This window comes from Eublepharis macularius, chromosome 19 (assembly GCF_028583425.1).
Source record: "Eublepharis macularius isolate TG4126 chromosome 19, MPM_Emac_v1.0, whole genome shotgun sequence".
Classification (NCBI taxonomy): domain Eukaryota; kingdom Metazoa; phylum Chordata; class Lepidosauria; order Squamata; family Eublepharidae; genus Eublepharis; species Eublepharis macularius.
The window spans coordinates 15,603,493-15,627,420 of NC_072808.1; the positions used below are offsets into that span (position 1 = coordinate 15,603,493).

Sequence of the window (23,928 nt, forward strand, 5' to 3'; positions counted from 1 at the left end):
TCTTCAAATCAGAACTGACCCTAGATATGTTACGAGCCAATAAGATATCAAATATTAGAATATTGTAATATTGTTATGATTATCTGAAAGTATTAATTGCCTGTGCTTCTATTGTAATTTTGATGAGCTCCGAACACAAGGAGACCACCTACTCCTGTGAAAAAGGGGCTCCTCCATTGTTTAAATTAAACAATCATATATTGCTTCATTCTACAGGACTCCGTGGCATGTGTGTCTCTTATTGTGATTGGTGAGAGGGACACCTAAGGCACAAGTTTGTGCATAACATAGAGATAAAACACTATCTTCCTATTCGTTTTTGTTTAAGTGGCTTTTGGGCTTCCTTAGAGCGTTTGTTATAATTTTCCTACACTGCAGTCTTTAACCAGTTTCAAATCTAACTGCTATGAGTAAGCAAGGAGATCCAGAATCTAGTTCTGGTTTGGGAATTCCAAATGTCCTCAAAAGAACACAGTGGCCAAGAATCGTTGGGAGAAATGGTGACTACTAAACTGGTTAATAATTTGACGTTTATGTATGCCCAGAAGTTCTGGCCCAAGCAAGAGAACCTATATGCATACTTCAGTGGAACTGGTAACAGTTACTTTGTAGGCTTGTCAAGTCAAGTCAAGCAAGCCTTTATTGGCGTATATAAAATATAAAATTTTAAACACAGAGACTCTGTACAAAATGGGATTAAAATACAGATAAGAGCAGGGCAACAGTGCAGCAAGATCAGTACAGAATGTTACTTGTCATGGCGCATAGCCATGGTACTGTAAAGAAACATAGCTACTATTTCAGTTATTTCCCCATCTGGGTTGTCAAGCAGGAACTGAACCTTAAAATCATCAGAAGACTCTGAAAGTTGGGCTAATATAGGGTGTAGAAGATCCCAGCGTGGCGCCAGATAAAAAGGACACTGGAGAAGAACATGGGAAACAGTTTCAACACTGTCCATCAAACAAGGACAACACCTGCTATAATAAGATATCAGGGATAAAGATTCTAAGAATTCTATCAGAATTAAAATGGAGTTTCGTCCAATATTTGATAGTGTGAAGCCGTGCCTTGGTGGCCCAACAAATTCTGATCGCACTCTAAGCATAAGGCAGCGTATGGAACACACATAGGAACCCCCATGATCTTACGCAGAAAGTTAGATTGAACACGTTCAACTGCGTTGTCAATGGCATCAATCCAGAGCGGGGCCCCGTAACTGAGCTCCAATTTTAGCATTGAAGGCTTTAAGAGCAGCAGGCACATATTGGTTACCTCGATCAGAAAAATAAAAGTGAGATATTGCTGCAGCATTAATTTTGGCTGTATTAATAGCGTCCCTAAGGTGGAAGGTCCAAGTAGCCCGAGCTGATATGCTGGCATGCTAAAACAATATTGTTAAAACTCACTGGTATCCCAAATAAAAGAGGCATGGTGACTACTAAACTGGTTAATAATTTGACATTTATGTATTCCCAGAAGTTCTGGCCCAAGCAAGAGAATGTATAGGCATACTGCTGTGGAACTGGTAAGAGTTCCTTGGTGGGCTTGTTTGATGGTAGAAAACTTAAAATGCACGATGTGGTCCTACTTACCCAGATGACTTAATGCCACCTTAAATAATCCTTTCTGTTTCTAGAAGCAGGTTGCCGGACAGAAGGATCTATGGAGCTTCACACAAGGATCTTCATCGGTCAAGCAGATCCAGGGTATACTTTGCCGTGGCATGAGAAGGCAAGGATATAATAGCACCGTGAGCTTTTCTTCATGCCTTTGGGCTCTTCGGGGCTGTAATATCCAGAACACAGGGATGGAGAGCGGCACAGCCGAGTTCCCCCTTGAGGGATGCTCTAGGGACAAGCTCGGAGACAACACCTCAAGGGCTTAACAAATTAGCCTAGTGTTTACAGCCAGCCCTCCTGAATTTTCTGTCCCGTGGAGTGACTCCAAGGGACTTGCCACAACCAGACAGAGCAAGCTACTGCTGTAGTGTTGTCCCCTCCAGAGTTCAAAGAGCAGGTTCAAGGTCACTGCCCTTTGGATTGGAAGGAGCTGCTCCTCCTGGCAAGGGAAAGCCAGAACATAAATACAGACTGTTGCCTTGTACTTGCCTATGGTCTAGAGGTCATGTGGTGGTTCTGCCAGAAGTTTTTGAAGTCCCTTTAGCCGTTGCAGTTGCCAATGTAAAAGGACCTTACCAGTGGTATCATTGAGGTTGTGCTTGGGAATGGAATTCGAGGCTCCTGGGCTCTGCAGCACCCTCCAAATCCACGCTCCAGGTAGCAAGCCCTATGGAGCAGAGCGGGACTGAGTTCTTAGTAAATCTGCATTGAAGCAGGTTACCCCCTGTATGTTTATCAGCAGAGATGGTGGAATGGCTGAGCCCAGCTTGCTGAATGTTCATTCTATACTTCTCATGGGGAGTCTACACAACTTTTGTACAGCTAGTGATGTAGCACTGATAAGACAGCCAAAACTCCGATGCACACCGAAGCAAGACTGACACACTTGCCCAGTAAGAAACAAAATTGTCTCCCTCGGAGCCATGATGGTGACTAGAGGTGGGCACGGTCTGCATAACGGACCTAATTTCCCCACAAATTTACCCAGTTTGTCGTTCGCGAACACACGGGCCGTGGGTGCATGTTGTTTTCACGAAAGCGCCGAACTTTGGGGCGTTCTGTCCGTCTGTCGGTTGGCCCATCATGCCAGGATTCCTGCCGTCCCCGCTTAAACAATTTCCTAGGCAACAGTGTGGAGCCACCTTCCCCGTTTGGAACACACCAATCTTAGCCCAGGAAACCTTGATTGGCAGCCCTATCAGCCAAACAGAGATCACCGGCGTTTCTGAATAAAAGACAAAGCACTTTCATTTTGCTGGCACGGGGACGCGAGTTAGCTTAGCAACTGCTTGCTGCGGGGAAGTTTTTCTTTTTGCGAGAGCGCGGCTTGTTCCTTTGGGCTTTGGGGCTTCGGTTGCAAGAGAGCTTACTCTGTTCTCCATTCCTGTTTAATTTTTTTCTCCTTTCAATTCTGGTTTTCTTGAGAGCACTTTTTTAAAATCCTTTTACCGTACTATTGGGTTACTCTGATTTCTTTCCGCTTTCAAGTCCTTGGGTTCTGGGGCTCAATTCTCCCTCTCCCCCCCAAAAAACTCTTCCTTTTTTCTGGGTTGCCGGTGGGTTCTATTGTGCTCTGACCCCACCCACTCGCAGACCCACAGTGGGTGCAAGGCAGCTTTGGGCGCTGTCTGCTTGAGTTCTTTCCTTCTTTCCTCCACTTTCTTTCTTGGCTGCTGATGAGGTGCAAGGGGAGACTGCTATTGAGCTCTGTGAAACACCTACTCTCTGGCAACTCGCAGCTCGCTTTGGGGGCTCTCTCAGCTTGACTTCTTTCAATGCCTCTCTAGAGTGTCTTTTGTGGTGCTTTCTTCCCTCTCTTCTGGGGTCCAGCTGGGTGCCACTTGGCTCTACCCTACTCTGCTCCAAGCTTTTGGGGCTCTTTCCATCCCTCCCATGCCTTCCATTCCAGCAAGGAGCCTTTGACTTGGATTGGTGATCTCCTGTTGCAGAGTTGGCTTCCACTCAAGTACATCCATTTCCCATCATGGGGAGTTGCCCAGGCAGGGCATCTGTTGTTGATGCAGCCCCATGTAGGTGGGTTTTTTGGGCAGCCACCTCTCCTGGACAGGAGCACAAGTCTTTCACCAAAGATGGGTGAGAGTCAGTCAGAATAGGGGAGGGGAAGTTGTTTGTCTAAGGGCCAAGCTACAAGTGACGAATGACACTTGAACAGCAAGTGTATTTCTCCCTGTTCACTTGCCCTCCACTCAATCCATTTGCCAGGCAAGTGTCTTTCGTCATGTGTAACTTGGCCCTAAGTCTTTGGAAAAGTGATAATTGAAGAGTGTTACATGAAAACCTTTGGGGGGAAAGTCTACTAAAGCGAAAATCTGTGGGGAAAACAAGGCCTACTGAATCGAACTGGTTCTTGAACTGGGCCGGTCCATTTAAAAGTTCGTGGTCCGTGAAAGCCCACGAACCCCGAACTAACGGTCCGTGGCCGACTCCTGATCCGAGCCCATCTCTAATGGTGACCAACGTCCGCATGTAACACCCAACAAAGAGAGTTTGGATCGCCCCCACCTTAAATATCAGTTCAAATTTGCCCGCCAGAGTAATGGTCCAATGGATTTCTAAACAGAAGGCACAGAAGAACATTAACCAATCACCGGTATCGAAGGGGGTGGGTTCTCACCCCACAGGAGAACCCACCATTAGGAGCTATACCACTTCAGCATGGAAATCAGCTCACCCCGTAGTTGCTTACAATTGTTCCAAGTGTTTGCAGAGTTCCCACACATATGCTCTCCCACTTGATTTTGAACAAAAGGTTGTTGTGTGGTGAAAAGTGCCATCAAGTCATAGTTGACTGATGGCGACCCCTGCTCGTGTTTTCAAGGCAAGAGACAAACAGAGGTGGTTTGCCATTGCCTGCCTCTGCAACCCTGGCCTTCGTTGGAGGTCTCCCATCCAATTACTAACCAAGGCTGACCCTGCTTAGCTTCTGAGATCTGAGAAGATCAGACTCACTTGGGCTATCCAGGTCAGGGCTAAGGGCTATTATTTGCACCTAATAAGATTTTGTTTGTTGAAAATCTAGATATCCATATATTGCATCTAGAATTGAGTGGGGAGAAGCGATAAAAGAAAAAGAAGGTAGAGAAAGAACTTCAGTGCCTTGTGAAGCTTCTGAGAATATACCAGGCCACATCTAAGACATTTCCATACTTACAGACAACACAAAAGAGACGGGGAATCTCAGAGACTGCTTCTTTGTATATATTAGATGGTGAATTAGTTTTGTATTTTAACTAACTTCTGAATAAATTCCCCTGATGAAGTCGCTTATTAAATTATAATTGTCACCTATTTTCCATCTCCCTTGCATATTTACTATAATTGCGTTGGTTTTGTTTTTTGTTGGCTGTAACAAACAACCTGTGTACACAAACACCGAGAAAGAAAGATAATCGGTATCTTGGGAATTGCCATGCAGGTAGGTATATTTTATGTAGCAGTGAGCTAATAGAGGGAGCATTTCTCCTGATTGTTGTTCAAATATGTTTGAGAGTTCAGGAAACAGTGGCCTCGTTTTTAATTGGCCCCTCCGTGATGCCATTGCGTAGCCAAACTTCATTTCTTATGTAGAGCCATTACTTTATACTGTCACGGATATGGCTAGAACAATAGAGGAACAATTGCTGGATATGACCAAGAAAGTTGTCCAAGACACTTATCAACGCAGAAACAGGGCTAGCCCAACTCCATAACTAGAAAAGTCACAACAAGAAGCCGAGAGGCCTAGAAAAAAACAACCTTGGAGAGGGGCATAAAATAATAGAGTTAAATAGTTTTGTTACCATGTGTAGACTAGGAGCCAAAACACACGTTAAGAAATACCTAGGTTCAGCACGTGTTCTCTTACCTCAAGGTTTGCCGGGATCTGTAGGCGTCCTGGGAGCTTAAAGTTTAGTATTTACAGAGCGCTTGTATTTTAAGCTTTAAGCTTCCAGGACGCCTTTAAGCTTCCAGGACGCCTACAGATCCTTTAAGCTTCCAGGACTTTAAGCTTCCAGGACGCCTACAGATCTTTAAGCTTCCAGGACGCCTACAGATCCCGGCAAACCTTGAGGTAAGAGAACACGTGCTGAACCTAGGTTTTTCTTAACGTGTGTTTTGGCTCTAGAAGAGCCATCTAACTCATACTAATTCAGACAAGGCCCAGGGGCAGGTTGTATCTGAGAATGGCAGGAATGTTTAACTTCATAGAGGCTGGCGATATTATAGATGCCTTGGTAGAGGGTCAAGAGATAGTCAGATCTATGGGAAACTTGTAATCACTCATTTTGCACAGATTAACACAAAAAGTAGCAAGAATGGGCTAGCTATTGTTATGTGTTTCAAGGTGTTTCAAATAGAGATAATCTTGTTTGGTGTATGGAGTTGTAAGATAATAGGTTAGCCAAGAATTTGAGTCTCTGAAGCCGCTATTGTTATTGAAAAACTTCTGAAACCCTATAACTATGACAAGCTAAACTGATAGCGAGGTTCTTCTTTGTCTGTGACCTTCTTACCTTTGGGCAAGATACTTTCTGGACTCATGTAATTGCTTTCCTTAATGGTCTTTGTATTTATTTGTTGAGAGCCAGTTTGGTGTAGTGGTTAAGAGCGTGGGATTCTAATCTGGAGAACCGGGTTTGATTCCCCACTCCTCCACTTGAAGCCATCTGGGCGACCTTGGGTAAGTCGCAACTCTCTTAGAGCAAGTATTGCTCTGATTCTGGATTGGACGGATTGGTTCACTGATGTCATCACATAGCCCGATCTGATTGACCTTGCTCTGTTCACTCCTGACATCAGCCTGTTTGCTATAGGCTCCCTGGCTGGCTGGCTCGGATCACCTTATGACTGATCCATGGCGAAGATGCCAGTAGTTAAAAGACAAAAATAGTGCTGATGGAATAGCTGATACAGGAAGCAATGGCAGCAAGTAGGATCAAACCGGACAGTCTTGCAATTGTGTGTCTGAGACAATCTTTCTTTACCCTTTCTTGTTTTACTATGCCAACTCTCTAATCCTAAAATTCCAATTTTTGTGCATTGTCATCCATACACACACACATACACACATTTTACACCCAAATCTTCTCCATGAGATTTCCTTCACCAAATTCCTAGTTTCTTATCGGGATGACATCTTTTCTACGAATTGACATGAGCTACCTGTAAAGACGTCTCTAAGATCCTATACATGTGGCAATAATATAAAAATACGATTGGCTGATTCATCAGATTTTTAATCTTGTGATCACTTGCTAAGCCAAAGAGGATGCTATTGTGCATCTGTCCCTACAAATCTTTAGAACATGTTGAAAAACTGATGGAAGCGATATGAACGCTTGTTTCTTCTTCACAATTATACAATCATAAATCTATCTTCCCAGCTACCCAGATCCAGAGAGGGAGTGCAGGAAGGGATGAACCGGTGTTTGGCTCTCGTGGTCTAGGGTAATGCTGATGGCCACTTGGAGGTCAGAAAGGAATTTTCCTCCAGGCTAGATTGGCCAGGGATTCTGGAAGTTTTTTGCCTTCCTCTGGGCATGCAGCAGGGGTCACTAAGGGGGGGGGCGGACAGCTGTGAATGTCCTGAGTTGTGCAGGGGGGTGAACTAGATGACCCTTCTAGCTCTGTGTTTCTACTTTTAATTGGTTGTTGAAAGATGAAAGAAACATTGATGTTTTTCACAACTTTGCCAACAAGCTACATTAATGGTTATACAAAGTTCAGTAGAAAACGTGTATAACTATAGTATATGTATTCAAAATCATATATCTATGACACCTGAGAAGGAGCAGGGGCCCTGCATTCAACATAGCCCAGGGAGCTCCACAAATGTGGGTTCATCCCCCCTACAGAAACCAGGAAATCGTTAATTAATGCACGGATACACGTTTCTTGGGCTTACCTCGTTTATGTTTCAATGCAATATGAACTTTCATATTTGCATTTAAGCACTTTATCTACTGACCAGTTGGTCTGGAAGATTTTTGTATTATAGTGTATACTGATGGATTGATGTCTTATGAATGTATTTATTTAAATCTTTGGACAATCATTTGAAATTTAATGATTCTGTGCTACTGAAATATTTGTTGGAAGACAGTAAGAAGACTGTATCCTCGACAGTAGCGAAATACTGTTTTTTTGGTCATAAAGAAGTGGAAGTTTTTAGCAAAAGGAAAGACTGAAGATAGTTTTACTTTTCAGGATTTATTATCTGCTGAGTATAATAACGGTTTTAACTAAATCCTTTCTTTCTTTTTATGTATATAGGAACTGTGGTTTGTATATGTCAGGGGTGGCTAAACGTGCTTACTGTAAGAGCCACGTAGAATAAACGTCAGATGTTTGAGAGCCGCAAGACATGATGCATTGAAGTGACATCAGATGAAGAGGTGGGTTTGGAGGAGTGTCCTGAAAGTGACATCATTGGATGGGGTGGAGTTTGGGAAGAGCCATCACCTGACCTTTAATTGGAAAATGACATCTCTTCCGACATTTTTATTGGAAATATGAAAGTCATGGAAAGAAAGAATGAAGGAAAAAAGGAAAAGGGAGAGAAAGACATGGAAAGAAAGAAGGAAAGGGAGGGAAGGAAAGACATTGAAAAAACGAAGGGAAGGGAGGAAAATAAAATAAAATGTATGGCCACAGCAATACTCAGAGACCGTTGGGAGCCGCACAATATGTCTACAAGAGCCACATGTGGCTCCTGAGCCGCAGTTTGGCCACCCCTGGTATATGTGATCTTTTTCTTGCTGGTCATATGACTGTAATAAATCTGGAATCTGAATCTGAATCTATTTATACTGTTGCACTATTCAGTGATGTATTTATTTTATTGATTGATTGTAGAGAAGATATTAGGGTCGTTCCCGCCATTGAGCAGTTGGTGCACTGTTGCACTTTAATTACAGTGATCGGTACAAACATATTCATTGTTGTTTACCACTCTTGTTCCTGGCAGGTTCACCTGTATTGTTGTAGTAACATTCTTTGCATATATCAGATAGTGAATGGTAGGACGAATAACGGGAGTGATGTTGTTTCGGTTACTGATTTAGGAGATTCAGGTGATTCAGCTAGTTAAAAAGTGTTGGGAAAGGTCTGTAAAGTTTAAGAAAGAAACATTTGGTTTTGAATGTAATGACAACAGCCAGGATACTATATGCAAAATTTTGGAAAATGACAGTCATGCCAATGCAAGAAAATTTGATTGAAAGGATTCTTGAGACAACTGAAATGGATAAACTGTCAAGTTTATTGGAAGAGATGGACAATACAATATATAACGACATTTGGGACCCATTTTATAGCTGGAAACAGAGGAAATCTGAAGAAACCCAGCTTTTAGTTAGGACGAAGACTTTGATGGATATTATTTAAAATGAATGGGAAAATTTGCAAATAAGTGGCTGATCTGCAGAACACATTGATGTGACAAGAAATATATTAGATTGAACAGTGCAATGTATTAGAGTGATATAACCTGAACTTCCCCCCCCCATCCCTCTTTATTCTGTATCCCCTTTCTTAGTAAAAAAATAAAAACTTACTACAAAAACGTTTAAGAAAGAAATGAAGTAATGGTTTCTGATGTCAGTGAACTTGGCTCTGTGTATTATCATGAAACCTATAGACTCCTTTTATTACGTAAGAAACAAAGATATGGAAACTGTGCCCTTTGATAATAAAAAAATCATGTTTACTTTTCCCCATATTATATAGCAACACACTGAAAATGTTTTAAATGACTGTAAGCCATATTGCATTTTTGTCAATATTTCCTTTCTAAATAAGCACTTGTTACGGAAAAAATGGATTAAGAGATTTGGTGGGACTGTAGTTCGGTAAAATGGTGTTGGGAACTCCTCGAATGTGTATAACAGATTATGGATCCCTCGAGATATCCAACCATTCATCTCCCAGTTAATCCTAGTTTGGCCCTTCAAAATCAATGAAAATACTTCTTAAAGACCCTCTTCATGGCCGCCTTCATCTCACTGTTCCTGAGGGTGTAAATGAAGGGATTCAACATGGGGGTTACCAGGGTATACATGACAGCTGCCACCGTGTCTTTCCGTTCCGGCAGTTTGGAGTTTGGCTTGAAATAGACAAAGCTTATGCCACCAAAGTACATGACCACTACACAAATATGGGACCCGCACGTGGAGAAGGCCTTGCGCTTGGCAACAGCTGATGGAATCTTCAAGATGGTGTAGAAAATGAATATGTAGGAAATGATAATGAGCACAAATGGCCCCAGAATTTCCACTACCCCCTCTGTCAATAGAACTAGATCTATGGTGTAGGAGTCAGAGCAAGAAACGTCCAAAACAGGGTAAAGGTCACAGAAAAACTGAGGAATCTCCCCAGGGTTACAGAACTCAACACGGGACATCATAAATGTATAAAGCAAAGAATGGAAGAAGGGGATCGTCCAGGACACTGCGGCCAGCTGGAGGCAACGTTTATGGCTCATCATGGTGGAATAGTACAGTGGGCGGCAGATGGCCACAAAGCGGTCATAGGCCATGGAAGCCAGAATGTAGCTGTCTGCATTGCCAATAAGGACAGCAAAAAATATCTGGGTCAGACAGCCATTGTAGGAGATGGTCTTTTTCTGAGACACCATGTTCTGTAGTGCCTTGGGGATGATGTTGCTGCAAAAACCCAAATCCGCTACTGCAAGGATGCTGAGGAAGAAGTACATGGGGGTCTGGAGGAGTTGCGCGTCAGATCGGATCAGCCAGATGATCGTCACATTCCCAAAGAGGGCGAGCAGATACATGCATAAGAAGAACGGGAAAAGGAGTTTTTGGAGTTCTGGCTGAGATGTGAAACCACGCAGGAGGAATTCAGAGACCTGAGTGATGTTCTTGTAATTCATTGCTGTAGGGGTGACAATAACAAGAAAACTAGAAGTCTAGTTTTGGCTGATAGATTTCAAGGCATTCATTCCTCCAACAAGCTACCCATTCGGTGTAGTAGGAACTCAGCTGCCCAGTAAACTCGTTCATTCGGTAGGATGTAATTTTGAGCAGAAATGCAATGAGAAAGCATTGTTCTCTGTTCTGTTACCTCTGCCCCCATTTTGCTCCAAATCCTCCCCCTCCCATGCTCTGATCCGGTATTCTAGAGACAAAACAGAAAACACTGCCCTTGTATTCGTGTTCATAGAATCAAAGGGTTGGAAGGAACCTCTAGGAACATCTAGTCCAACCTCCTGCACAATGCAAGAAATTCACAACTACCTCCCCTCCCCCATGCTCCCAGTGACCAGAAGATGGCAAGACACTGTCAGGATCCCTAGCCAAACTGGCCTGGGGAAAATTGCTACCTGACCCCAAGGTGACAATTGGCATTACTCTGGGCATGTAAGAAGGGCCATGAGAACTAAGCACTGCTGTCCTATTCATTTGTGTTTAAATTGCTTATGAGCTTCCTTAGAACATCTGCATGTAATAGATAATTTCCCTCCCAACCTGCTAACGTCATAACTGGTTAACAGAGGGTAATCTCCATGGCAGATTTAAACCAGGCCGTTTCCACATGGCTTACCTGCAGCCGGGCCATGCCGCAACGTTGCAGATCGTGCCGGGGGAAACGTGAAATATCACGTTTTCTCACGCGAGTTTTGCACGATGTTGCAAAACTCGTCCCCGGCACGATCCGCGACGTTGCAGCATGGCCTGGCTGCTGGTAAGCCGTGTGGAAACGGCCTTAGTTTCAAGTCTTACTTTCTGGGAGAACCAACCATAGAAACTAGATTTGAGAGAGAACTTAGAAATTCTGAGTGTCCTCACCAGAACACAATAGACAGGAATCTTTGGGGAAACGATGACCACTAATGTATTGTCGAAGGCTTTCACGGCCGGAGAACGATGGTTGTTGTGGGTTTTCCGGGCTGTATTGCCGTGGTCTTGGCATTGTAGTTCCTGATGTTTCGCCAGCAGCCGTGGCTGGCATCTTCAGAGGTGTAGCACCAAAAGACAGAGATCTCTCAGTGTCACAGTGTGGAAAAGATGTTGGCAGGTCATTTATATCCACTCAGGAGGGGTGGGGTTGAGCTGAGTCATCCTGTAAGAGTTTCCCAGGGTGTGGAATGCTAATGGCGGGAGGCTTCACTGTATCCTGAGGAGGTTCTTTTGCATATGGATTCGTGCTTGATGTGCTCTTTACATCTTTTCCACACTGTGACACTGAGAGATCTCTGTCTTTTGGTGCTACACCTCTGAAGATGCCAGCCACGGCTGCTGGCGAAACGTCAGGAACTACAATGCCAAGACCACGGCAATACAGCCCGGAAAACCCACAACAACCATCGATGACCACTAAATTGATTTATAATCTGACATGTATGCATGCCCAGAGGTTTGGGCCACAGCAAGAGAACACATCCACATCTTGTTGTGAAACTAGTTAGTGACTGTACATTCCTTCTGTTGTCAACACTATTGGGTGGTGCTCACTCCATCAATGTGAGGTGCCCACAGGTTCCTTCCTACCTTGCCAGACCAATTTGATTAACCCACAATTCAAGGTGATCCCTGGTTCTCTGTTGTCTAGCAGTATGAAAAGATCCCGATGTAACTGGAAACATAGAATGGAAATACACATTACTAAGTACCTGGGGACGCTCAAGAGCAAGATTTTGTGTGTGAATCCTCAATTCACACGCAGGCTGTTCTTGCTCGACACATGTGCATGCCGCTTTCACGGGAGCTCCCTTTGTGTGATTGCATCTGCAAGTGAGCCAGGAATCAGACTCAGGAGGGCAGAACATCAATTCAGCTCTGTTTTCACTGCAAGAACAAGTACTGTAGGCTCCTTTGACTTGCCAATTTGCATTTATTTAAGGCGTGAGAAAGTGTCAAGATCTGCATTTCAAAGAATGGATGTGGGAGGTGGGAGAAACTGGGATTTTTACAGTTCGAAACAGAGAATTTCCTGGTCAAATTTCCTGCTACGAACGGGGTAGCAAAGAACGGCATAGCCACTAGCCAGAGCTATTTCTTTATAGAAATGTAATGCAATAGTTTGCCTCAGTTTCAAACTGCACAGTTATCAGAAGGGAAAAATGGAAAACACTGGTGCCTGTCAATAAATGGGATATTTTTAGCAGTCAAGAAGGAACTAATATCAAACATGTGAATGTATTCATGCAGAAAAAATGGAGTGTGACTTCGTGAGTGAGTGCATGGGAGGTTGGAGGGGAGACACGTGAAATGAGGTTCACTTGAGCATTTCTAGATATTTAGCAATGTGTATTTCCACCCTTAGGAAGAGCTTGTTACCAGTGAACAGCAAGTGTGGGGCGGGGAGGGGGAAGAGATGCCCTTATCTTTCCTAGCAGACAGTGAGGCAGGAGTTGCCAGAAGGTGTGGGCTTAGAATAGATGACAAAGCCCCTACAAAGTGCTAACTTCGCCTGCCTCTTCTTATCTCTGTTACTACCTGATGATGCTCACCAGTAAGGGCATGGAGAAATGCTACTACTTGCTATTGCTTGGCCGAAAGGCAATATGTGTGGATGGGGAGACGGTGGTTAGAACCAGGGTAGTTCTAAAACGAAGCATATGGGGAAACTCGCATCATAAAAAAGTCCTTGTTTTCCCTTTGATTGAAGGGGGGGCAGGAAATCTAGCAAGAGGGTGGAGGTAGGATTTAACAGACTACCGAGAATACAAACTGGGCTTCAGCAGACAGTGTAATGTCCACAGGTGTCACTCATGATGACCCACATACAGCTAAAGAACTCCTTAACCTTAACTCTCTCCTATTTCTTAATCAGCACAAAACATCCATTCACTGGCAAAATTGTTCTTCCAAATTTTCTCTGTCATTAGTAGAGCGCACATTAGGTAGCACTCAGAGAAAGGAGACCTTGGTAGGGTAATTGATGGTAGAAACTTTACAGGGCAGGAAGTGCTCCTACTTACCCAACTAAATACAGCCCAAAATACGCTTTCTGTTTTCAGAAGCAAGAGCAGGAATTGTACACGTGTCGTCAATGTTGCCAATCTGAAAGATGCAAGGAGCTTCACACAGGGAGCTTCATCTGTCTAGCAGATCTGGTGCATGCTTTGCGGTGGTATGAGAAGGCGGTGATGCAATGGCACCACCAGCTTTTCTTCATGTCTTTGGGCTCTTGGGAACTGTGAAATCCAGAAATCTGAGATGGAGGATGGCGCAGCTGGGCTCCCCCTTGAGAGTCGCTCTAGGGATGAGCTCACAGACACCACCTCAAGGGCTCAGCAAATTAGCCTGTTGTTTACAGCAAGCCCCCCTGAAGTTTTTCTCCCATGGAGTGGTTCCCAGGGATCCAAAAGAGGCTTGTACAAACAGAGAGAGTAAGCAAAGTGGTACAGAGTTGATCCTTCCCAAGTCAGCCTCTTAAAAGACCATGTTCAAGGTAATTGTCATTTGTTTTTAAACATTTATTGATTACGAACGTTTTACAATCAAAAATAACCAGTAACAATAAGCTTTCAGTTCACAACTATGAAGTCCATATAAGCTCTTTACAAAAGGAACATAGTCACGATACAGTTAATATAGCTTATTATAAGCAACAAATAACTGATAACTCTATGACATATAGGATTAGATCAATTCAAATTTCAACCGTCCATAGTAATAAATGTTAAATTTGGGGAGGGGGCAGCTGGTTAGTTACAATTATGTACTCAAAAAAGGGGGGATCATTTTGCTAAAAAATCAGTTTCTTTTGGATAATTCTCCACTTGGTATACCTTATTGTATATTTTTGCTTGTATATAATAGTCCCAAATTTTTTCAAACCAACTTTGAATCGAAGGTATTTTTTACCAGTTTGAAGCGATTAAGCTCTTAGTGGCTACCAAAAAAATATTGATCAAATCCTTTCTAATATAGGGAATCTCTGTTATATTCCATTTATCAAAAAAAAAAATCCAGATCCAAAGGAATGTTGTATCCTGTTATTACCTTTATTTGTTTCAATACTGTTGGAAATAGCAATGTTTGGTCTCTCTCCTCTTAACTATCAAGTATGTAATTCCTCAAATAAACTTTTTGCCTCTTTAATCAGCACAGCGTAACTTCACTGCTCCATTTTTGCACTCAACTAACAGGGTTATGGGCCCAGCAAATATATCTAGCCAAAACATCCTAATTAGAGGGCATTCCAACCAACAATGTGCAGATGTCCCTATACTACTGCAGCCCTTCCAACGAAGTGGTGAGTTTGCAGAAGTTATTCTGGGGAGTGTTTTCGGTGTTAGATGCCATCGGTGTAATATTTTATATGTTTGAATTTTAGATGTGATTATTCATGAGTTTAGTATGCTTGAAGTACAGATTTCCTTCCATTGTTCTGGTGTGAATTCTGATTTACAGTCTAGATGCCAACTTATTTGACATTTCAATGGTTTAGTCTGCAGTGATGCTATCAAAATATTATATACCCTTGAGATCAGACCTTTTTGTTTAAAAAGTAACTGTCAATTTGGACTGGGAAGAATCACCCCTCCTGGGATATGAAAGCAAGTAAATATAGTCAGGCACATTGTAGTTGCTAGGGGTCATGTGGTAGCTCTGCCAGAAGCCATATAAAGACACACACACCCATTGCTTTTACTGCCAAATCCTTGCCTCTGGATGCTGGAGTACTACAGGTATAACCTGTCACTATCCTCTGCTGACTCAGCAGATGGGAAATATTCTGGGGAAATCCCCCATACCAAAGTGGAGTAAGTGTAGCAATTGAAATGGAGTTCACCCTTGCTGGATCCACAAATCATCCTGACCTGGATAGCCCAGGTGAGCCTGATCTTGTCAGATCTCAGAAGCTAAGTAGGGCCAACCTTGATTAGTCATTGGATGGGAGACTTCCTATTCTCTCTGCTTAGGAACCAAGATAAGAAAATACTTTTTTTAAAAAATGCACTGAAGATAATGAAGCTCACCTGTTTAGAGGTTACCATCTTAGCAGAAGCAGAGAAGTGCGTGTTTCTGAAAATTCTACTCCATGCAAAGAGTGGAGACATTAAAACCTGTTCATAAGCCAGCAGCAGCTTAATATCCAGATATACTGAGGTGAAGAAGATCCAGAGGCATTAGCCGTGTCAGTCTGCAGTAGCAAAATAGCAAAGGTTCCAGTAGCACCTTTAAGACTAACCAACTTTATTGTAGCATAAGCTTTCGAGAACCACAGCTCTCTGAATACGGTAATTGCTCTTAAAGTAACTTTTTAAGAGGCTTCTTGAGTGGGGGAATTCGATGTCACTCTAATGTATGACTCCTGTGCACACTTACTTAGAAGTAAATCCTATTGTATTCAGTGGAGCTTTGTCCTAAGTAAGAACGCACAATTTGGTGTAGTGGTTAAGAGTGTGGGATTGTAATCTGGAGAGCCAGGTTTGATTCCCCACTCCTCCACTTGAATCCAGCTGGGTGACCTTGGGTCATTCACAGCTTCTCAGAGCTCTCACAGCTCCACCCACCTCACAGTGATTGTTGTGGGAATAATAATGGCATACTTTGTAAACCGCTCTGAGTGGGCATTAAGTTGTCTTGAAGGGCAATATATAAATTGAATGTTATTATTATTGAGAGCCAGTTAAGTGTAGTGGTTAAGAGCATGGGATTCTAATCTGGAGAACTGGGTTTGATGCCCCTCTCCTCCACTTGAAGTCAGCTGGGTGACCTTGGATCAGTCACAGCTCTCTCAGAGCTCTCTCAGCCCCTCCCACCTCACAGGGTGATTGTTATTGTGGGAATAATAACATACTTTGTAATAATAATAATAATAATAATAACATTCGATTTATATACCTCCCTTCAGGACAACTTAATGCCCACTCAGAGCGGTTTACAAAGTATGCCATTATTATCCCTACAACAATCACTGTGAGGTGGGTGGAGCTGTAGGAGCTCTGAGAAGCTGTGAATGACCCAAGGTCACCCAGCTGGATTCAAGTGGAGGAGTGGGGAATCAAACTTGGCTCTCCAGATTAGAGTCCCGTGCTCTGTAAACTGCTTTTTCTCCCGGGAGTTTCTACTCTATTTGCACTACAGCGCTGTTACGGGAAAAGCCATTGTACTTATCCCAGTCTCCAGGTAGTGGCTGGAGATCTCCCGGAATTACAACTGCTCTCCAGGCCACAGAGATCAGTCCCCCTGGAGAAAATGGCTACTTTTGAGGGTGGAGTGTATGGAATTATGCCAAGCCAAGGTCCTTTCTCTCCCCAAACCCCATTTTCTCCAGGTTTCACCCCCCCCCCCCCAAATCTCCAGGAATTTCCCAACTTGGAGCTGGCAACCCTACCTCGAACCCTACCTTGAACCTTTGAACTTCCTGGCAATAGCACCAGGATCCACTGAACAGGAAGCATATGGAGAGGAGGCATGGCACCCTTACCTTCTGTGCATGCGTACCAGCTGCCAGTTCTTCCGAAAACAAAGGGGAAATGGCAGCTCTGTAGGCCGTTATAAACCAGCAGGTAGAACCCTTGTAACACAATCTGTTTCACAAACTGATTTCATTTCATTAGTTATACCACACTGAATACAGAACTGCAGGACCGACTTGGAGGTTTGGAAACATCAAGATATGAGAATTGTATTCTATTGGAGATCAGTTGTCTGTTTTTGCAAAGAAGGGACACTGCTAAAAATGGATTGGGTGGTGCAGGCATGGTCTGTTTATATTGATTACATTTTTCACTGATTTATAAGTCAGGCCATTTCCACACGTCCTAAAAAGAGCACCCCACTCACCGGACACTGGCAGCTTTTTCGCAGGATTTCTGACATCTCCTTTTCCAAAATGGATGCAGGTGGTTTTGTTTCCGTTTTCACAGCACCGCAAAATCTGCCTGCATCCATTTTGGAAACAGACACATCAGAAATCCTGCTAAAAAGCCACCAGCATTCGGTGAGTGAAGCGCTCTTTTTAGGACGTGTGGAAACGGCCTCAAAATGACTTCCGTAGCAACTCACATTTGTTTTTAAAAAATTACATTAAAATTAATATGGATGCTCTTTGGAAGGAGATTCTCAGCCAGTTCCGGGCATGTTGTAGTAGCACCTGGCTGCTCCCTGTCCTCCTTCTGATGGCCACTTACACCCGTGTAACTCCAAGAGGCACAGTGTTTTCTTCCTTTGAAATACATGGCTTGTTCCATTGGCTGAGTTCTGCTAGAATTTATGGTACAAAAAAAAAATCTTTCCCTTGCTTAACCATGGCATACTACTATCCGGAATTCAAATGCTGGTCTGTTTGTTTGGTAAGACAGACGATTAAATTTAGCTCAGCGGCTCGCAAACTTCATACTTCCAGCGAGTCCTTTCCAAATCAAATAGCCTGCCGGGGAACCTGTGGATTGCAGGTAGGGATCCCATTCCCCTGGTGGAGGCAGGGAATCCTCCCCTTTCACCTTCCGCTTCCCGCCTCCACTTACCTGGCTGGCAGGTGAGGAAGGTACGACAACGAGTCTCCTGGGCACATTCCCAGGGTGGCATGATGATGTTGCTCCCAGGACGATAATACTCCCATCATCCCTCCATCCTGAAAGCACTCCTGCACTGTGAAGTGTACATGCACCCTCATGCCCTGTGCGATGATGTCACTTCCCGGAAGTGATGTCATCACGCTGGCATGGGGGCAAAAAGGATCGTGAGCACAGGAAAAAGGTAAGTGCTTTCTGCCGGGAGGCTAAGGAGACCTGGTAACTCTAGTTGCAGGGGCTTAGGGGTAGGGTTGCCAGTCCCCCATTGGGGATGGGGGATCCCCCAATCCCACCCGCCACCCCCAGCTCCCACTTACTTGGCCAGCGGGGGAACACGTCTCCCAGAGTGTGCTCTCAGGCGGCACAGCACGCTCCCATGCACCTCAGCAGCATGATTGGGCCACTGCAGAGCGCAGCCGTGCTCCTGCACACTGCAGCAGCTCAATTCACCCCAAATCAGACCCAGTTCAGCCTAAACTGGGCCACTACAAAGTGCAGTAGCACTCCCACAATCCACAGCAGCCCAAACCAGACCAAATTCAGCCCAAATGCAGCCTGATTCGGCCCCCTGCGGAGCACAAGTGCGCTCCCAGGGCGACATGTGGCCTGTGTGATGATGTCATTTCCCAGAAGGGGGGAATCCCCTCCTCCCAGCCTCCTCCCTTCTCCACTACTCACCTCGCTGGGGCGGGAGAGGCTAGAGAACAGGCCTACCAGGGCCAGCTCCTGTTGTGTTATGATGACATCAGGAGTGATTGCATTGCACAGGCTGCAGGAGTGCTCCCAAGCTTTACACAGGCCTGATTTGAACTCCAGATAGGCAGATTCTTTAAGAATCAGCCCGGTGCAAAGCACAGGCACTCTCCTGAGGCCTGCATGGGTAAAGGGAGGATAAGGAGACCTGGCAACCCTACCATGCAATGATGCCATTTCCAGCACAACCCAGAAGTGACAGTGTTGTGCCAGCGGCCATTCTGTAACACTTTTCCAAAAGCATAAGCGTTCGGGGCCGAAAATTCTGTTTTGGCCAAGTACTAGAGCATTGGTCCTAGCACAATGCTGTCACTTCCGGGTCTTATTGGAAGTTGTAACATCATGTAGGGGTGACAATCAAACATCTCATTTGGTGGGCGTACTTCTGCCCACCAATCAGCTGAGGATCTGTGGACCCAATCCTCAGGAGATTGTCTGCTATAGGCAGTCAAGTGGGAAGCTTTTGACCTCAGAATAGAGCAAAACACAAGAGAGGCTCCTCCAGAACACAACAGCAAACAAGACCCCCAGCAGGACTCTAATCTGAAGAACCGGGTTTGATTCCCCACTCCTCCGCTTGAAGCCAGCTGGGTGACCTTGGGCCAGTCACAGCTTCTCGGAGCTCTCTCAGCCCTACCCACCTCACCGTGTGTTTTGTTGTGGACATAATAATAGCATACTTTGTAAACCACTCTGAGTGGGTGTCAAGTCATCCTGAAGGGTGGTATATAAAAATAATATTATTATTATTAAATATATTTAAAGTGACTAGTACAATCAGTGAAGAAATAAACTATACTTAATTTCATACAAACCTCCTAAACTATACAATAAACAATCATACACATCTATACATCTCAAAAATTCTTCCAATGATAACCTTCATTCAATATCAAAAATAGCTCTATTACAAATTTGAGCTCATACTCATATATAAATACATTCTTCCACAAAACAGTTCATTTGTTGTAAACGCTTTGTTTCTCCTTCTTTTGCAGAGTCGCCGGAGTAAGGTCTTAAAGTGACAAGCCCTTTCGTCCGGAGACACCCAGGTAAGTGCACCAACTTCTGTAAATGTGTAGCTTATTAATGTCCTCTTTCTATTTTTTCTTTACAGGTCAGATAACGCATCTCGGGGAGTTCAAGTCCCCAAAGAGCCCAACAGGGAAGCCAGCTCACTCACCTGTTTCGTAAATTCTACTTTTTCAAGGGCAAAAAGAATGTTCACATATCCTCGACTTCAATGGGCTACAATTTACAACTCTCCAAAAGATGTCAGCCATTTTCCATGTATTCCTCAGAATACAAACGGGATCATTTGATCCAGCCCTAATTTTACGTAGTTAATTATAAATTATGACAGTTCCTTTCTTTAGCTCCTCTCCCCTCACTCAAGGATATGTGTACTGTGACTCAAGCATAAACTAAAGTAACTCAATTTTTCTACTATGAAAAGTTAAACTTTCAGTGCCCTACACAAGGGATTACATTCAATTAAAAATTAAAACTGTGTTTATATTTGCTGTTTTTCCATTGTTTCTTCTGCTGATACTCCTGAAGCAGAACAAGGGACTTACACAGGGCACCAGCAGACCTCAGACATTTCTTGCAGACATTACTCAACACTTGTTAAAGCTGAGATGGTCAGAATGCTGAATTCTGTGCCTAGTACTGACTGCTGTACATTCTCTGTGCCCAAAATTCAAATCTGCAGTTGCCTATGAGCTGCCAGAATCCTATCAGTGACAAACGCATACTCTGAAATTGAAAAGATTGTGTTTTTGTTATCTGACACTGATAATTATGTGTCCTATAGAGTCTCTCAGGGCCAAGCTACAAGTGACAAATGACACTTGAACGGCAAGTGGATTGAGTGGAGCGCAAGTGAACAGGGAGAAATACACTTGCCGTTCAAGTGTCGTTTGTCACTTGTAGCTTCACCCTCAGTTTGCACCCAAAAAGATAAGATCTAAGGTGGTACTGAATGAGGCTTTCGTGACTCCTGGGATAGTTTGGCATACTGTATTGTTTTAATTAATTTTAGTAACCTGTACAAACTGATAATGGATTTAATTGTTTATGAGTCAATGTTTGGTGAATTGTGACAGCCTATGGCTATAGACAATAAACTCATTTGATTTGATTTGATTTACTAATGATCTACTACTGATCTACTAATGATTTACTAATGATCTACTACTAATCATCTACTACTTCTACTATGCTTTTTTACCAAGGAACAATCCCCAAAATTGTTTGCTCCAAACATGCTAGACTAGGGTTGCTGTTCGCCCGGTGGGGGCATGGGATCCCCTGCTCCCACCCTCCACCCCCTGCCACCACTCACCTGACTGGGGGGGGAGGCATGGGAACAGGCCTCCAAGGTGTGCTCCTGAGGTGGCTTGACTGCATCACTACCGAGAGTGACATCATCACACTGCATTGAGCGCTACCAGACTTTGCATGGGACAGATTTGGCCCCAAATGGGTTATGGTTAGGGCCCCATTTGGGGGCCAAATTGTCCTGGTGCGAAGAGCACATGCATTCTGGGGCCTGTGTGATGACATCACTTCCTGGAAGTGGTGTCATTGGGCAGGCCCAGGAGCACGCGTGCACATAAACAAAAAGGTGAATACCGGTTCCCGTCCCCCCCTGCTAGGAAGGTAAGGGGACCTGGCCACCCTATGTTAAACTTAACTATTTCCTGGAATCAGGCCATGCTTACATTTGATTTTTATGGCAAAGTCTGCAAGTTTTAAAATGTAGATAAACCAATCAGCATTTCAATGGAAGTTCCATTTAGTTACTATTTATAATTGCAGGTTTTAGGCCTATTTATCTCAGTGAAACTGTGTATTCCTACATCTAAATTAGTAGTCAAGACCAAATCTTATAGCATACTATTACTTTTGTACATCTTCAACACAATTATTGGCCTGCATTTCAGGAAGGTGAGAGAACAGGATTGCCAAAGTCCAGGTGGTGACTGAAGATCTCCCAGAATTACCGTTGATCTCCAGGCCACAGAGATCAGTTCCCCTACAGAAAATGCCTGCCTTTGAGGATGGACTCTATGGCTTAATACCTCACTGAGGCTCCTCCCCCTCTCCCAAACCCCACCCTCTCCAGTCTCCGCCCCCAAATTTTCAGAAATTCCTCAGCCTAGATCTGGCACCCCTATGAGAGAGTGATACAGTTCCATGGCTTCAGAGGACTCCTAGACACTTCCTGAGAGATTGCTGGATCTCGCTGTTCCTCAGGCTGTAGATGAAGGGGTTGAGCATTGGAGTCACAGCTGTGTAGGCCACAGACATTACTCTAACTTTGGTGCCAGAATACGTGGAGGAGGGGCGGACATATACCGCGATTACAGTCCCAAAGAACAAAACCACCGTGGTGAGGTGAGCACCACAGGTGGAAAAGGCCTTGCGCTTCCCAGCCGCTGACGGGATCTTGAGAACCCTGTAGAAAATGAAGGCGTAGGAGAGGATGGTGACTGTGAATGGTCCCACCATGGTGATTGTCCCCTCGGTGAGGGTTGTCATCTGAATTGCTGAGGTGTCTGAGCAGGAGAGCTTGATTAAGGGGTGGAGGTCACAAAAGTAGTGGGGGATCTCCCGGGAGGCACAGAAGGAAAGACGAGACATCATCAAGGTGTAGAGCAGGGAGTGGAGAAAGCCCAGGAGCCAACACCCAGAAGCCAAGAGGAAACAGTTTTTCTGATTCATCAGGACGGTGTAACGAAGTGGGTGGCAAATAGCCACGTATCGATCGTAGGCCATGGAGGCCAGGAGAAAACTTTCCGTGTTTCCAAAGCCCAAGAAGAAGAACATTTGTGCCAGACACCCTCCGTAGGATATGTTTTTGGTACGAGTCAGTAAGTTATGCAGCATCTTGGGGACAGTAGAGGAGGAAAACCCCACATCGGCCAACGACAGGTGGCTGAGGAAGAAATACATGGGGGTCCGGTAGAGGCGGACATTGTAGTGGATGAGAAGGGCAATCAGCAGGTTGCCGAGCAGAATCATTAAGTATAGGAAGAGGAAAATGGGAAAGAAGAGGCGCTCGTGCTGTGGCTGGTTGGAGAGACCTTGTAGGATGAAGCAATAGCAACAAGTTGCATTGCTGTGAAGAGCCATGGCTGGAGAGAGGAGGAGAGGTGGTTAGATGTCCTTTTTGTACACAGGGGCTGCATGTTAGATATTGCACTGTTGCAGTACAGCAATCATTCACAATTGGGTGGTTTTGTCCACACAGTTGCAAACGATGATTAACAGAGCATCAATGGTTCAGTATACAAAAAGAGATAAATTAAATAGACTGAATAAGAACAGTAGACAAAGGGCTGTGCTAAATGTTTGCTTGCCAAAGTCACAAATAATTCTCTTCAGATTCATAGTAAAGACTATAATAAAAAAGATAAAGGTAGTCTCCTGTGCAAACACCGAGACATTGCTGACCCACAGGGGGATGTCACATCACAACGTTTTCTTGGCAGATTTTTTCTTACGCGGTGGTTTGCCATTGCCTTCCCCAGTCATCTACACTTTATCCCCAGGAAACTGGGTACTCATTTTACTGACCTCGGAAGGATGGAAGGCTGAGGGCCAAGCTACACATGACGAATGACACTTGAACGGCAAGTGGATTGAGTGGAGGGCAAGTGAACAGGGAGAAATACACTTGCCATTCAAGTGTCATTCATCATGTGTAGCTTGGCCCTCAGTCAACCTTGAGCCAGTTACCTGAACCCGGCTTCCTCCAGGATCGAACTCAGGTTGTAAGCAGAGATTGGGCTGCAGTACTGCAGCTTACCACTCTGCGCCACGGGGCTCTAAGGGTCAAACTAGAAGTGACAAATTACACTTGAATAGCAAGTGAACAGACGTAGGGCCAAGCTACACATGACGAATGTCACTTGAACGGGAAGTGTATTTCTCCCTGTTCACTTGCCCTCCACTCAATCCACTTGCCGTTCAAGTGTCATTCGTCATGTGTAGCTTGGCCCTCACATGTATTCCTCCTTGTTCACTTGCACTCCACTTGCACTCCACTTGGCG

At 44.3% G+C, this 23,928-nt stretch overlaps 2 protein-coding genes across 2 annotated transcripts; both read right to left on the minus strand.

Moving 5' to 3' along the window:
- Positions 1 to 9,576: 9,576 nt before the first annotated feature.
- Positions 9,577 to 10,512, minus strand: LOC129346378 (olfactory receptor 1L1-like). The gene has a single exon (XM_055003726.1). It carries the CDS (start codon positions 10,510 to 10,512, stop codon positions 9,577 to 9,579), a length of 936 nt encoding a protein of 311 aa, XP_054859701.1.
- Positions 10,513 to 22,074: 11,562 nt separating this feature from the next.
- LOC129346507 (olfactory receptor 1L4-like) lies at positions 22,075 to 23,346 on the minus strand (the record flags this gene model as incomplete). The annotated part of the gene is made up of 2 exons (XM_055003852.1): positions 22,075 to 22,944; positions 23,329 to 23,346. Coding segments are annotated over 2 exons (888 nt in total), but the record flags the coding sequence as incomplete, so codon positions are not given.
- Positions 23,347 to 23,928: the final 582 nt, after the last annotated feature.